This window comes from Phalacrocorax carbo, chromosome 10, assembly GCF_963921805.1.
Source record: "Phalacrocorax carbo chromosome 10, bPhaCar2.1, whole genome shotgun sequence".
NCBI lineage: Eukaryota > Metazoa > Chordata > Aves > Suliformes > Phalacrocoracidae > Phalacrocorax > Phalacrocorax carbo.
In genome coordinates, this window is record NC_087522.1 from 3304549 (window position 1) to 3318999 (window position 14451).

Consider the following 14451-nt stretch of genomic DNA (forward strand, 5'->3'; position numbering starts at 1 on the left):
AGCCTCGCTGTCCATAGCTGGGACATGGCACATGGTTTTCAGCCCGATTTCCAAAGAAACCAGGTGTGTGCATCCACCCCACCTCCCTGCGCTTCTGCCCATTCCACACCCCTTGATTTTTTATTGCTGAAACCACCATGCCCACCATGACATGCTGGCAGCTCAGTCCTTACAAGACATCAGAGATTCCCCCACCAGCACTACTGGCCTGCTGGCCATGTTCTCCAGGCACGCTTTACCCACATTCTCAACCTGTGTATCCAGCTCGTCACCATCCAGTTTCCTTCCAAAACTCCGTGGCTGCCCGGCGCCGCTGCCCACGGTCCACCGCAGAGGCGATGCCAAATCGTGCCACCAGCCAACGCGCCCGGGTCCTTTTGCAGATGGGGACCCCGGCATCCAGGTGGGCCAGCACGGCTCCGCCCCCCCCGCCGTTCCCAGCACATCTGGGCAGCTGTGCCCACCGGCAGCGTCCCGCGTGGTGCTCACCGTTTCGCTCCGGCAGCGCGCTGACATCAGCGCGGCTTCCTGCCCGCCGGCACCCCCACGCCGCGCGCTCGCCCCGTACCCCCACAGCCTCACGCGGCGGGGCGGCGAGCCCCAGGCAGCCCCGCGCCCCTGGCACCGCCAGCCCCCGGGACCTCTCGCCACCACCGCCCGGTGACAGCCAGCGCCATGGAGTCCGTGGCTCTGTACAGCTTCCAGGCGACGGAGAGGGACGAGTTGCCCTTTCATAAAGGGGACACCCTGAAGGTACGGGGAGCGGGGTGGGGGTCACTAGCCATGGGGGGGGTTGGATGCTGCTGCTTTGGGGGACAGAGCGGGCACATGCCGTGGGGCGACACCGGCGCTTTCATTGCACCTGGCTTTGCTGCCTCTTTGGGGCTTTCTGTGCGGTAAAAGGAGCCATCCTTGAGGGTTTTGGGGTGCGGAGCAGCATCCCCAGCAGCAGTGGGTACCCTTTCTCCGTGCCACCAGCCACATCTCCAGCAAGGACCCAGCTGGGATGCAGCACATGGCTTCCCGGGCCATCGGCGCCACCAGCTGTGCTCTGTGGCAGCCCCCAGGGCTGGGACACATTTTCCCTGCCCCACGGATGCGCTGGGGGCCTGGCGGCAGGGAGCATGTGCCCAAACACCCACCCAGGTGCTGGCATCAGGACGGGCTCTCAGATGCCATCTGGGCATCCCAAAAAGCTTTGGGGGGGGTGGGCGGGGGGGAGGGGGGGCTCAAAACATCACCAGAAGACTGAGGCCTTGCAATGGGGATGAGGGCACCTGCGCCCCACCACGCTGCCTGGCGGCTCGCCCTTCTCTGCAGGGCTGATGCTGAGATGCCAGCAGCTCCTCCTGGACCCCCGGCACCCAGCAGCCCCCCGAGGGGTGCAGCCAGCACCGGGGAGGGCAAGGGCATGGCCTGGCTGTAAGCCAGGGCCCCAGACCCGCCGTGCCCATCCCTGCCTCCCCGGCGTGTTTTCCCCGTGGCCCCGGCGCCGTGCCCCAGGGTTTCGGATCCTGTTTGCACAGCTGTGCTGGCCCCCGGGCCCCTGCGTGGGAGGCTGGAAAATGGTGTCACACGGAAGCGGGTGTCAGCATCCCTGCTTGCACCAGGGCACTTCCTCCCACGGAGCACCCAGCTGCCACCACGCCGGGGGGCACGGGGCCCCGACCTCCACCACAGCGCCTCCAGGGTCTTCCCTGGCCGGGGTTTGGGGCAACACGGGGCACCCCTCAGCTCCTGGCACCCGTGGTGAGCCAAACTGACTGTGAGCTGAGGAGGCCTGGGTGGCACAGCCAGCTCTGTACATGTGCCCCCAAACACCCCCTAACCATGTGGCCTTAGTCAGAGCCCCCTTTTCCCCAGGTTTTGGTGGGGGACATGGGTGTGGGGCAGTGGTGGGTATCCCACTCGGCACCTCTCTCAGGGGGACAGCGGCTGGGCTGATGCCTCCCTGCTCCTCTCCCACCTTAGATCCTCAACATGGAAGATGACCAGAACTGGTACAAGGCTGAGCTGTTCGGCTGCGAGGGCTTCGTCCCCAAAAACTACATCAAAGTCAAGCCCCACCCGTAAGTACCGTCCCACCGTGAGGGGAAGGGGGGCTCGAAGCCCCGCTTCGGTAGCACCCACCAGCGCCAGGACATCCTCTCCCACCACCCAGGCAGCCATCCCAACGGTGCATCCCAATGCCCAAAGGTCTGCCACAAGCCAGGGTAGTCCCACACATGGGGAAACTGAGTCACAGAGTGATGGGGCAGCGATGGGGTCTGCCTGCCAGGCCAGCCTACCATTGCCACCACAGCCAGAGGGGACAGGAGGCAGCAGTGTGCCCACATACCCCTAACACACAGAATTTCAACCCTTATACTGGGCTGCCCGCTAAATAAATGATAATTGGGGAACAACAAAGTGTTATAGGATTACAACTGCTTTAGACACAATCCTATTACTGTTATTAAAGCCCAGCATAATCCATCCCTGTTTTAACCTGTGTTTTATGTATCATTATCCCCTGGTAAATCACATTTAAATGCCATAGCAAAACCTGCTCGGGGCTGCAGCTGGGGAGCAGGAATGCGTGGGCTCAGGGCAGCCCGGGGCAGATCCCTTTGCCTCGCTGGCTTTGATTAACAGGCCGAGACGGGCGCGACGCAGCCTCTTCCGTGCAGCACCTGGAGGGCTGGCTCTGTGCTAAAGTCCGTGGCTGATCGTCCACGGAGCAATTTTAACAGGTAGCAGAGGGTCTCTGTAACCCGAGGCTCCCAAATACACAGACACAGCCTTGGCAGGGGCAGGAGACAGGGACTCTTCTCCTCCACCTCGTTTCGGCAGCTGCCGGCAGCGCAGGCAGGCAGGGTTTCATCCTGGCACGGAGGGTTTTCTGCTCTGCAACACACACACGCCCCGCAGCGCCTGGCAGGGCTGTTTTCATGGGGGATCACGGGATGTGGCAGGGAGCTGGGGGACAGGCAGCAAAGTGGGGGACGAGGCATGTGATGTGGTGAGCTGCTGACAGGATGCGGTCACGGCTGTTGGCGATGCTGCACAAACTCTGAGTGGACGAGGCAGCCCATGGGGACGTGTCTGCACCTGCAGCATCCTGCGGTCCCCACCTCCACAAAAGCTCTGCCATAAATCAGGGGGCAGAGGGAGAAAGGGAAGGGAGAAACTGCTGTGGGGAGGGGTCCCAGTCCTGCGGAGAGCCCAATGGGGAGTTTGCTCCCACCAGCACTGGGGCTCTCAGTGCCTCCATCCTGCGGGGTGCGGATGTGGCACTGGGGTGTCCCTGAGTGTCGAGGGATGGTCGCATGGCTGAGCCCAGTGCCCCTGGCAGGTGGTACGTGGGCAGGATCTCCCGGCACCTGGCAGAGGAGCGGCTCCTCAAGTGCAAGCACCTGGGAGCCTTCCTGATCCGTGACAGCGAGAGCACCCCGGGGGAGTTCTCCATCTCCGTCAAGTAAGTGGCTGTGGGATGTGGATGGACGTGAGGTGGGATGGGCAAGGGTCCTCCGCAGCCCCTGCTTTGGGGACCGAGGGCTTCAGGCCACCCTCGTGCGTGCTCCCCGCTGCGGTGCTGGGGAAGGGGCGAGCACCCTGCCCTGCCTCAGCTGCCTCAAAGGGGCTGGGGGCTGCGGAGCCATGTCCCGACACATCCAGGCGCAGCCTCGCACAGGACCTTCCTCTCCTTCCTCCCCTTTGCAGCCTCGCACTCCGCCTCCGTCCCAGCCGCTTCCTGCTCCCTGCCTGCACCCTGCCTGCACCGCTGGGCTTCCTCACTGCCTCGCCCAGGGTCTCTGGCTGGGCTGCCCCTAAATACAGCCATGTGGGTAACAACAGGGCAGGGGCCAAGCTGCAAGCGCAGCCCAAGGGATGTGGCCTGGAGGAACAAGTTGCCCAGAGCATCCCCAGGGACAAAGGGCTGCAGCATCCCAGTGCCACGGGGCCGATGATTTTGGCATCACCAGCTAGGGCTGTACAAAGGCAGCATGCCAATGGGCAGAGCCCGCTCCTGGGCCTCTCACCCCGTTGCTACCCCTTCCCTGCCCAGGGCCAGGGTAGCAGGAGCCAGCCCCAGGCCAGCCAGGCACTTTCTCACGCTGCTAATCTCTAATTAAGCATTTAAGGAGGTTCTTGCCCATAATGAAAGGGAGCCGTGTTCTGCCGTGCGTCACCAGCGTGGTCGGGTCCCTGCCCCTGCCCAGGGGCCTGGCAGCGGCAGGTCCCCGTGGTGGCCCCTTGCCAGCCCCACAGTGTGGGCACCCCAAACTGCCACCCTTGGGTACGCACCGAGGGGGTGCCAGCATGTGAGGCTGGCGAGGGAAATCCCGGCCTGCCCCATCCTGCTGCAGCTTGAGGGTCCCCGGAGGCACAGGCAATTTGGGAGCCTAAGCCCAGCCTCTGTAGTCTCCTCCCTGTACGTGCTGAGCTGAGACCTGCAGCCTTCACCACAACTTCCCTCGGCAGCGAAGCGGGAAGATGAAGAAAGGGAGGGATGGAGCTGATGGGCTCTGGCAAGGTGCAGGGACCACAAGCCCCCCCAGACCCTTCCCAATGAGCCCTCCTGCGGTTTTTAGGAAAGCCCAAGCAGCACCAGTGCCCGAGCCCATGGCCACCCTGAGCTCTTACCTGCCTTGCGTGAATGTTTTGACGCTGAGGCCTCAGATGTGGCTCCTGCTTGCTCCCTGGACAAAGCCACTTGCTCTACATGTGGCTGGCATGCTGTCAGCCCCGAGCCCACGGGCATCCTGCTGCACTGGAGTCAGGCACTAAGCTTCAGCTGCATGTGGGATGAGCTGTGGCAGGTCTCAGCTGCAGGTCCATGTCACTGGCATGCTGGGGTTCCTCACCCACTGACTCACCAGAAGGGCCAGGAGTGACCCCACTGCAGGGCCAGGAGTGACCCCACTGCCACTGTCACCCCTGGCCATGGCAGGATGGGTGTAGTGGGACCCACGGACACAGCTGCACCCCGCACAGCCCCTCCGGAGCACCAGCCCAGCGAGCAGCCCCTGGGCTTTGCCCGTGATGCTGGAAGCGGGTCTGGGTACTTCCAGCATCCCAGAGCTCCAGTAACGTCCACTCTCCATCTGCAGCTATGGGCAGCATGTCCAGCACTTCAAGGTGCTCAGGGAGAGGAACGGCAAATATTTCCTTTGGGAGGAAAAGTTCAACTCCCTCAACGAGCTGGTGGATTTCTACAGGACAACCACCATTGCCAAAAAGCAGCAGATCTTCCTCCGGGATGAGGACCAGACTCAGGAGGTACCATCAGGGGATGGGGCTATGGGGACGTGCAGGGCTGGGACACAGGGCGACGGCATGGCCGGCAGCTGGGCCGGGCTGGGAGCCCGTGTCTGATCCCTTCTGGGATCCCCCATCGCTTCCCTGGTGCCAGGGCTGCCACCACCCCGCTATGGTCCATGGGGAAACCAAGGCACGGGATGGGCCTGTGGGTCAGCAGCACCGTCCTGGTCTTGCTTTGCCCTGGACTGTGCTCACAGGGAGGCGTCACAGGGCTGCAGCTCCCAGGGCACCAGGATTTCCTCCTGCCTGAACTTTTCCTGCTCCTCCCCGCTGGCCACGGGATGCTGGCAATGGCTAAGAAACAGCAGAGCGTTACAAAATGGAGGAAAGCAAATGGCCAGGTGCAGAGCAGAGGCAGGGTCTAGACCCCCCTGGGCACAGGCTCCCCCACCACCCTCGGGAGAAGCATCCTTGGGTCCAGTCCCAACCCCTGAATGAGCCCTCTTGAGGCTCAGCTCCCCCGGCTGCAGCATCCCCACAGAGGGGGACAGGGACACCCCAGGTGCCCAGCCAACACGTGGCCCCACGCTCAGGCTCGGCTCAAGGCAGTGTAGAGCAGGAGAGGCTGGAGCAGCCCGAGACAGGCAGCGCTGTGGGGAAGCCGGCAGGGTGGAGGAAAGCCACCGGCGCCGCGCAACGCGGCAGGGCAGGGCACCGCGGCTCGCCCCAGGACCACACTGCCATCCCTTGGGCTGGGGGTGATGCCTGGGGTGGGTGGTACAGTCCAACCAGCTTGGACAGGGCTCAGCCAGCTCCGGGTGAGCTCCAGCAAAGCCAAGCCCTGGGGCAGCGGTTGTGGGGGCAGCGAAACTGGGCCCTGTGAGCTGGGCTGGGGGCTGCTCTGGCACCAGAAGGGACCTGGGCAGGACCCGGGAAGGAGAGGGGTGCCAATTGCCTCAGAGGGATAGGGGTGCCCCTGGTCACCCACATCAGCTCTCCCAGGCAGCAGGAACAGGGACCTCCATGCCCTGGGTTGCTCCCCTGCACCCCAGGCTCTCCTCTGCACCCCAGGGTGTTCCCCTGCTCCCCAGGCTCTGCAATGTACCCAGGGCTGTCTCCAGCACTCTGGCTCTTCCCATGGCAGGATTTCCCTACCTCCCGTCTCTTGTCCTCGAAGCAGGCACCCCGGGTATCCCCTGGGGTACAGAACCCTGTGCTCTGCCCCCCCCCATGCCTTCGGCATGCAGTGGCATCCCTGTCATGCTGGGGACTCCGGCAGTGCAACCTGATGCAGAGGGGCTGGCCGATGGGGGCACCTCTGCCCCCCCTCCAACCCCTGCCTTTGACTTTCCTCCAGGTGAGGAGACCCAAATACGTGCAAGCCCAGTTCGACTTCTCAGCCCACGACGGCTCCCAGCTGCCCTTCCTCCGCGGGGACATCATCGAGGTCCTGGACTACCCCGACCCCAACTGGTGGCAGGGGAAGATCTATGGGCGCATCGGCCTCTTCCCCCGCAACTACGTCCACCCCATCCGCAAGTGAGCCGCCAGCGGCGCTGTGGGCGAGCGGGGAGGACCACGGCCCCCACTGCCCCCCGCTCACCGGAGCTGCTTTGTGCCTGCTCACGGACTGCACGGCCCTTCGTCCCCACGGACGGTGCCTGTCCCCACGCCGGGCTGCCGACACACGAGGTCCCGGTGCCGCGTGGGCTGTGTGGAGGTAGAGGCCAGGCTGGCGGTGATCCCCACCCAGGGGCTGCTCAGCTCCGGCACCCCAAAACATCAGCCACAGCTTTCCCTGCTCCCCCGACCCAGGAGACCTCCGCCACCCCCAGCCCAGGCATCACCTCTCGCTGCGGGCTGGAAGCGGTGCTCCCTGGGGAGGGAGCACAGAGCATTGAACCAGGGCCATAAAAACTGTTCCAAAGCCACGACCCAGTGGGGTGGCAGTGATGGAGGGGAAGAGCACGTGTGCCCCAAACCTTTGCTCCTCTCCACACCCTGTAAGTGGAGCCCCGGCTCCAAGGAGGGCTGCAGGATGCGACCGGGCTCACTAACTCCACGGAGGGGTGCCGGGGCTCAGGGAGCCTGGGAAGGCTGGTCTGGGGGGATTCAGTCCTGCAGGTGCTGTTCATTGCTGCAAATTGTGGCTTTTTAAAAATTTTTTTTTAATTTAGAGTTAGTAAAATGTGTTTGTGTGACACCCTTGAGCGTGGCTGTCCCTTTTCCGCCACTACCATGGTGGTTCTGTGGCTCTGTTTGCACACCTGCTGCTTTGCTGTGGTTTTGCTTCTCCTGCAGCCCCCATTTGCCCACCCCGATACCTCTCCCCAGACACCTCCCAGGGACTCACTGCCCCCATGAATGCCCCCCACCCCTCACAGCCCCCTGGGATATACTCAGAGTCCACAGTGCTGAGAACACCCAGCTCATTGCACCAGTGGATTTAAACATCACCCAAACTATCACCCAAATCCCCATTTCTTCCCCCTTCCCAGCACTTTCCTCCTCCATCGAGGGCTGGCAGGCTGCTAGGCAAAATAGGCATAGCAGAAAATATTGATGCACATCAGGACAACGGCATTGACGCTGCAGACGCGGGCCCAAAAGTGGGGCTCCCTGGCTTCCCTGAGGGTTGCAGCCAGGGGTCCCTCAGCCTTTGATGGCTGTTGGCTGCCCGGGGTGGCTGAGCAGGAACCTGGCACAGAAAGATGGCAAGTATGGGGGTCAGGGGGCGTGGGGACCAGCCACCTCCTGGCAGATGACACAGCCCTGGGGAAACTGAGGCACAGGGCGTCCATGCTGTCCCGCTGCCCTTTATAGGAGGGGAGTGGGGGGCACTGAAGACGATTCCCCTGCCAGACACCCCCGAGGACACACTCACCATCAGGGGGTCCCTGGGATGTGCCGTCCATGGAGGGCTGGGGGTGCTCCCGCGAGAGGGTCCACCACGTCAGATCCTTTAGCTGGAAACCAGGGTGAGATTTGGTGAAGAAACACCCCTAGGCCAGACCCCCAACCATTGGGGCCCCCCCAGCCAAGCTCGGGGTGCACCAGGGCGACACCGACGTCTCTGGCCAAGGAGGGCCAGTGGGTGGATGCAGCTGTGGGGGCTAAGATGAGGGGTCCCAGGCGCTCTTCCTCACCTGGGCTGGAGGCAGCAGGGGGCTCAACAGGCTGCCCCCCACCATGACGGCGCCCGTGGCGGCGCACAGCAGCACGGCAAAGTGCAGGTAGTGGATACCGGCGAGCAGCCAGGGCCGCTGGTCAGGGACCCCGCAGCGGGGCACGGGGTACGCCAGCTCCAGCCCCATCCTGGCCAGCCCCAGCACCAGCCCTGCCATGAGGCCCCAGAAAGCTCCCTGCAAAGCAAAGGTCTCGAGGGGGTGGCTGGAGGGGGACAGCCACCCCACCGGGGAACAAACGCCACTCTCTCTGGCCAGCCCTGGGAGACAGTCGAGCATCCCTTGTGTGTTGAGACAGGACCCTGCACCCCAGCTGTCCAGAGCTGGCCCAAAAATGCACCCCTTCTGCAGGGGATGTCCCCTGCCAGCCCCTTTGGCCATGCCACGCTTGGCAGCCATGTACAGCCACACCTGCCTCCTCCTCCTCCTCCTCCTCGCATGAGCCACCCACCAGCTCCCTGGGGAAACACCAGCCGGGCTCAGTTCCTCTCCCCAGCCCCTCCAGCATCGCCTCTCCCCTTTTCTCCCCCCAACCACCGGAGCACCGCTGGGTCCTTGGGAGCAGGGTGGGTAGGGAGGTGTGGGCACCACCCCATGTCCCTGAGCCACCTCCAAAGTCACCCAGGGCATGTACCTGCTCATTAGCTCGGGGCCAGAAGACAGCCAGGATGAAGACGGCGGTGACAGGAGGAGCCAGGTAGCTGGTGACAGCCTGGATATAGACGAAGAGCTGGCCACCGCTAGAGCTCTGCAGGATGGGGATCCAGACCACGCTGAGGGCCACCAGCACCACCACGACCACCCTGCGAGCAGCAGCGATGCAGTGCGGGTGATGTTCTTGTCCCACCCACAACTCCTCTCACCCACAGCATCACCGGGGCGGTGGGGGGTCCCCAGGGTCAGGAACTGGGTCCCAGTGCCAGTACAGAAGAGCTGGCCAGGGGATGCTGGAGGGTCAGTGGGAGGATGCTCGTCACCAGGTGACATCCCTGGGGCTGCAGCAGATACTAATTATGCCAGCGCCGGCTCCATCCTGGACAGGCGAGCGCTCCCCAGGCCTCTGCCCAGCCCCAGGGGCTGCTGCATTGGACCTCCCCCCATGGCAAAACGCTGGGCAATGGACACTTTCGCTATGAAAAGCCCCCAGCCGCAGAGGCTGGGTGCTCTGTCTGGATATGGGTGACGCTCTCAGCACCCCTGCATCCAGCCAAAACACCCACTTGAGAGCGAGGGATGTGGGCTGAGCTGCCCCGTGCTCAGCTCCCCCTGGCCAGACTGCAATGGAGGGGTGCATTTGTCCCCCAACACCACATCCATTCTCTCCCAAATCCCAGCTGCACCCCACAGCATCACCCTTCTCCAAAGCAAGAGGTGTTGGCCAGACCCCAGTTTTTTGGGCCCAGTCTGAGCAGGCAGGCTGGGCAGGACACGTCCCAAAAGCTGCTGTATTTATAGCTCAGCCTGGCTTGTTTACAGGCTTCGCAGAATTACCTACATCTCCATCTGCTCATCTCGAAAAGCAGAAGTAGGAAAAAATAAAAGAAAAAAAAAGAAGGCAATGAAAGCGTCTCTAGACGGAGTCCCCCACACCTGCCTGGCACACTGGAAAGAGGAAGCAGCCCAAGCATGAAACGTACACCCTGACCCAAGGGGTAGGAGAAAAACCCCACATTCAGTACGTTTCAGCCACAGAGGATGCTAAAAGGTCATGGGAAAAATGGAGGAGTGTCTGAGCACTGTGGTGAGCCTGGGGTGCTGGGCAGCCATGCCCCGCTCCGCACGTGGCCCAAGGTCAATATTCAGGCGAGGTGGAGTGCAGAGCCCCGGCACAGCCTGCCGTGGGGAGTTCGGGGGGGATTCGGGGGGGATTGGGGGTTCTCGCCATCGTGCCATCGCCTCGGTACACAGCGTGCATCAAACATCAGTGGGGTTTTCCAGCCAGGTGGCATGGCTGCGGCGGGAGCTCAAACCCCCAGGTCCAGGAACTGGGAGCTCTTTCTGATCCCACAAACAAATCCCGTCCCTCCTCGTGCTGAGCCGCACAAGGCATCCCCCGCCCCGGCAGGTCCGGGAGGTGGTTGGGACCCCCCAGACAGCTACTCAGAAATAACCCCCAAGCTGCCTGTCCCTGTGCTGGGAGGTAGGAAAACCTCAAACTTGGAGTTAAACAGCTTTTTTTTGCTCTCCAAAACATTTATTGTTTGCCATATTCCTGTGGGGCCGTACGGCGGAGGCAGTTCGCAGCACCCTGCTCCCCCAAATCGCCCGGGATCGACTGCAGCAGTGACTCCCACCCCGGGTGGGCAAAGCCCTTCACAAACACTTATTAACCATCCTCGGGAAAGATCTCCGGCTTTATTACACCCCTTGTCACCAGCACCAAAGCCAATGTCAGGGAGGGGCGAGGCGGGCCCCGAGACAAGCACCCCGATTCCCATGGGGGAGCCGTGCGGGACCACAGTTCTCTGGGGTCACTACCCCTCTCCTTCCCATCCGCTGGAGACAGAGGATGCCAAGAAATGGCTGCTCCCGGAGCCACCAGACCAGCCAACCCTCCCCACAGCCCCAGCACAGCACAGCCAAAGCCCTGACCCAGATTCCCTCCTTGTTATTGTCTGCCCCGCGCCGAAGACACTCCCCGCGCACCCCGGCACCTCGGCACCGTGCCGGGGCATTCCCCAGCACTGACTCTGCCGCCCGGAGCGTGGCACCGCGGGCAGGTTCCCGGGGTCCCCACCGGCAACCGCCACCCCCCGGGAGCAGCCGGGGCATGTGCGGGCAGCGATGCCCTTTGCCGCCCGGCGACGGTCCCCTGCGCATTTTGCTTGTGACCTCGGCAGGGAGCAGCCATCGGCTTCCCTCGGGGAACGGGCTGGAGGCAGCGAGGGAAAGGCTTCGTGCCGGGGACAACCCTGCCCCTCCAAACGCCCCGAACGCCCCGTCTGCCTTTCCAGTGCTTTCATACATAAAATAATCCAAAAGCTTATTTTCCTTTCATAAACCAGGCTGAGCACAGGCACTTTGCAGGCTCCCGGGCACTAAAGGCAGATCACAGAAGGCTGGACCAGCCTCACCGGTCTCCCCGAAACCCCCAGTCTCCCCGAAACCCCCAGTCGCTACCTGCCCACCAAGAGCAGCTCTCGCTCGCCGGCCTCTGGCCTCAGCTTCCTCCAGATGTCCATGGTGAAAAGGGTGCTGCTGCTGTTGAATATGGACGTCAGGGATGACATGAGCGCAGCCATCATCACCGCAATCATCAGACCCCGCAGCCCTGGGGAGGAGAGGGACCATCAGGGAGCGGCTGAGCTGGGGGCAATGGGGTGGGATGGGGCAGCCCCAGTGCTTTGCCAAAGGGTAATGCTTCGCCCTCCCCAGACACACACCAGGATCGCCCCTGGGGCAGGGAACAGGTTTGGGGACACGCAGCTGCACCCCAGGGTGCTGGGGCCCTGCTCTGCCCTGGGGGTCACCCACATCCCCTGGCCACACTGCCAGGGTCACCTGGGGAGGGGGTTGCACACAAGCCCACCCAGACCGGCTACAGGGTCCTCCTCAACATTGGAGCAGTGTTGGACTGCACGGGCAGCCCCGGGGTGCGACAAAGCCCGGTGGAGACCTCCGGAGGCGCCTCCTCCCACCCACCTACCGCTGGGCATCAGCTCGACCACCAGCTTGGGGTAGGCGATGTTGGAGCAGCCCACGGCGGCCCCGCACACACGGGCGCACTCCTCGGGGTCCACGCAGGCCACGGCATCTGGGAGACAGAGGCATGAGACACATGGGGTCCCCTTGCAGGATGGGGGCCAGCCCAAACCCGCCCTCCATCCACCAGCATGCCCTCCCACCAGGCTGGATATTGGCCACAGTGCCCAGACCTTGGCAGGGGACTGGGGGGAGAAGCGGGGAGCACATCACACATGGAGATCCACCTCTGCCTCCCCCCAGCCTCATTCCCCCCCATCAGCCTTGTCACAGGCAGGATCTGGCCCAGCAGCACCACCCAGCCCAGTGCCAGTGTCAGATCTACCCCTGCCGAGCCCTCCCCAGAATTAAACCCAGCGACAGCCGCCCTGGGGAGACCTCCAGAGCCGGGACGGGCCCCACCGGGACCCGGGGCTACAGCTGGAGGCAGCAGAGCCCCACAGGCAGGCGCTGCCCATCCTGGCACATGGGGACAGGTGAGTTCATGCACCATTGGGGCAATTACCTCTGCATGGGCAGCACCCAGCAGCTCCCCAGGACGCACATGGTAGCTTGCCAGGACCATCAACGCCCATTTACTTCTGTCTCAATGAGCGCTGAACCCTTTTTTTTATTGTTAGGCTCATCAAATATTGAAATGGATGGAAATTAATGTCACACATAAATATGGAAGGGCTGCCTGGCTCTCCAGTCTGCATCCTCTCGCCGAGGAACACCAGGAGTAGCACGGGTCATCGCTGCACACGGTCAGGAGCATCGTCCCAGTCCTCCCGTGCGGTGACCCCCACCAAAGAGGGGTGCAGCCCTCTACCCCCCAGCAGCAGTGGCTGGGGAAGGCAAACACTAGCTGGTAACTCCCCAGGGCTTTCTGCAACGGGGTACGGGGTGCAACGTGGGGTGCAATGGGAGTGCAACACGGGGTGCAGGCAGCAGACCACAGGCAACACTCAGTGCTTCCAAGGACGCTAAAAAAGGCCCAGCCTGAGCCACGTTTCCCCAGGGTTAGAGTCAGTGCCAGGCCTCTGGTGACTCTGTCCTCCAGCAGCTGTGAGTAAAGCTGCCGTCACCACTCTGTGTCTCAGTTTCCCCCTCTCTAAAACACCACGTTGTGCGCGGCTCCATGCAAATGGCTGGCAGACGGCGGGTGGAAGATGCTCTAGAGGGCAAAGGAGTGTCTGGGCGTTATAGCCCAGCCAAAACACCCACCCCAGGGTTCAGCTCTGCCACCAAACCCCTCGGTGGGACCCTGGAGCATGCAGGCAGCAGGAGCCAGGCCTGGCAGGGCAGCAGGAGCCCCCAAGCCAGGAGCAGAGCACAGCGTCGTACCTTCCTGCCTCTCTTTGTCATTAGGCCCTCTGCTAGAGATGGGAAATTAATTAGGAGCTTGTAATTAATGCTTCCATCTGCAGCTGGGAGGAGCCGGCCCCGGTGCCTGTGCCAGGCACTGCCTGTCCGGCTGGGGCAGCCTGGGGCAGCCAAGCAGGGAGACCTGCAACGGTGGGGACCAACCTGCTTGGCCACGGTGACCTGTCCCTGCAAACAGGCAGGAGATTACAAAGGAGGTGCTGCCTTTTTCCCTGTGCTGGGGCTGCACCCAATTTGGGTGCTGATTTCGGTGCGTGGGGCAAAGATGCCAGGGTTCCCCATCCTCAGTTCTCCAGGGATGGGGGACCCAGGTGTCTTCACCCCACACAGGGGTCAGGTGAAGGGGGTCTACAGTCCCAATCACCCCTTCAGCATGGCCATAGGAGCCAGCACATCACACAACCCAGGGGATGCTGCATTTATGCCGCTGCGTAATAAATCATAAGCGCACACACCCTGCTAAAGAGACTGTAAATCTCCTTGCACAATAAAAACAGAGCCACGGCAGCCAGCAGCGGCCGAGGTGGGTACAACCACAGCACGCTCCAGCCACGCCACGCACACCCATGCTCAATGCACCAGCCCCGATCTGGGGCATCTCCCAACTTACCAGGGCTGGGCCACCCAAGGGGGGACCACAGCCAGGGACGAGGTCTCAGAGCTCCCCTGTGGGTGCTGGCTGGGTGCTCAGCTCTGTCACATTTGCTGTCCCAGCTGCAACTCCATCAGCAAAGGGACCACCACCACTTGCTCAGCAGGGCTGGGGTTTCACCCAAAATACCCAGTTTTGCCTCCAGCGCTCTCGGTCTCTGCTGCACCTCTCGCTGCACAGGTCACGGTGCGGAGGTGACACCCCGCCACTGGGAAATCCCCCGGGGTTGGCACAGCCTTTCCATAAAATCACCACCTCCATCCGAAACACCTCTTGAGCTGATATTTGGTGGGAGCCAAACTC

At 62.7% G+C, this 14451-nt stretch overlaps 2 protein-coding genes across 3 annotated transcripts in view; one reads left to right on the top strand and one right to left on the bottom strand.

The window, feature by feature from the left end:
• The first annotated feature begins 547 nt into the window (after positions 1 to 547).
• On the top strand, positions 548 to 7447 carry GRAP (GRB2 related adaptor protein). Of its 2 annotated transcripts, XM_064461431.1 has the most exons (6): positions 548 to 753; positions 1972 to 2069; positions 3335 to 3457; positions 5094 to 5291; positions 5869 to 5877; positions 6610 to 7447. In XM_064461431.1, exons 1-6 carry the CDS (start codon positions 676 to 678, stop codon positions 6785 to 6787), a joined length of 684 nt encoding a protein of 227 aa, XP_064317501.1. In that variant the 5' UTR covers positions 548 to 675; the 3' UTR covers positions 6788 to 7447. The 2 variants fall into 2 exon arrangements, with proteins under 2 accessions (XP_064317501.1, XP_064317500.1); XM_064461430.1 differs by lacking the exon at positions 5869 to 5877 and having other exon boundaries at positions 5094 to 5262; positions 6602 to 7447.
• A 57-nt stretch (positions 7448 to 7504) lies between these two features.
• The window catches only part of SLC5A10 (solute carrier family 5 member 10), a 41059-nt gene continuing 34112 nt past the window's right edge, over positions 7505 to 14451 (bottom strand). The window contains exons 10-15 of the mRNA XM_064461429.1: positions 12076 to 12183; positions 11550 to 11700; positions 9064 to 9232; positions 8391 to 8606; positions 8129 to 8210; positions 7505 to 7942 (exon numbers count right to left, since the gene is read on the bottom strand). Of these exons, the coding sequence (XP_064317499.1) occupies positions 7776 to 7942; positions 8129 to 8210; positions 8391 to 8606; positions 9064 to 9232; positions 11550 to 11700; positions 12076 to 12183 (893 nt within the window). The 3' untranslated portion in view covers positions 7505 to 7775. The remainder of the gene's footprint in view (positions 7943 to 8128; positions 8211 to 8390; positions 8607 to 9063; positions 9233 to 11549; positions 11701 to 12075; positions 12184 to 14451) is intronic.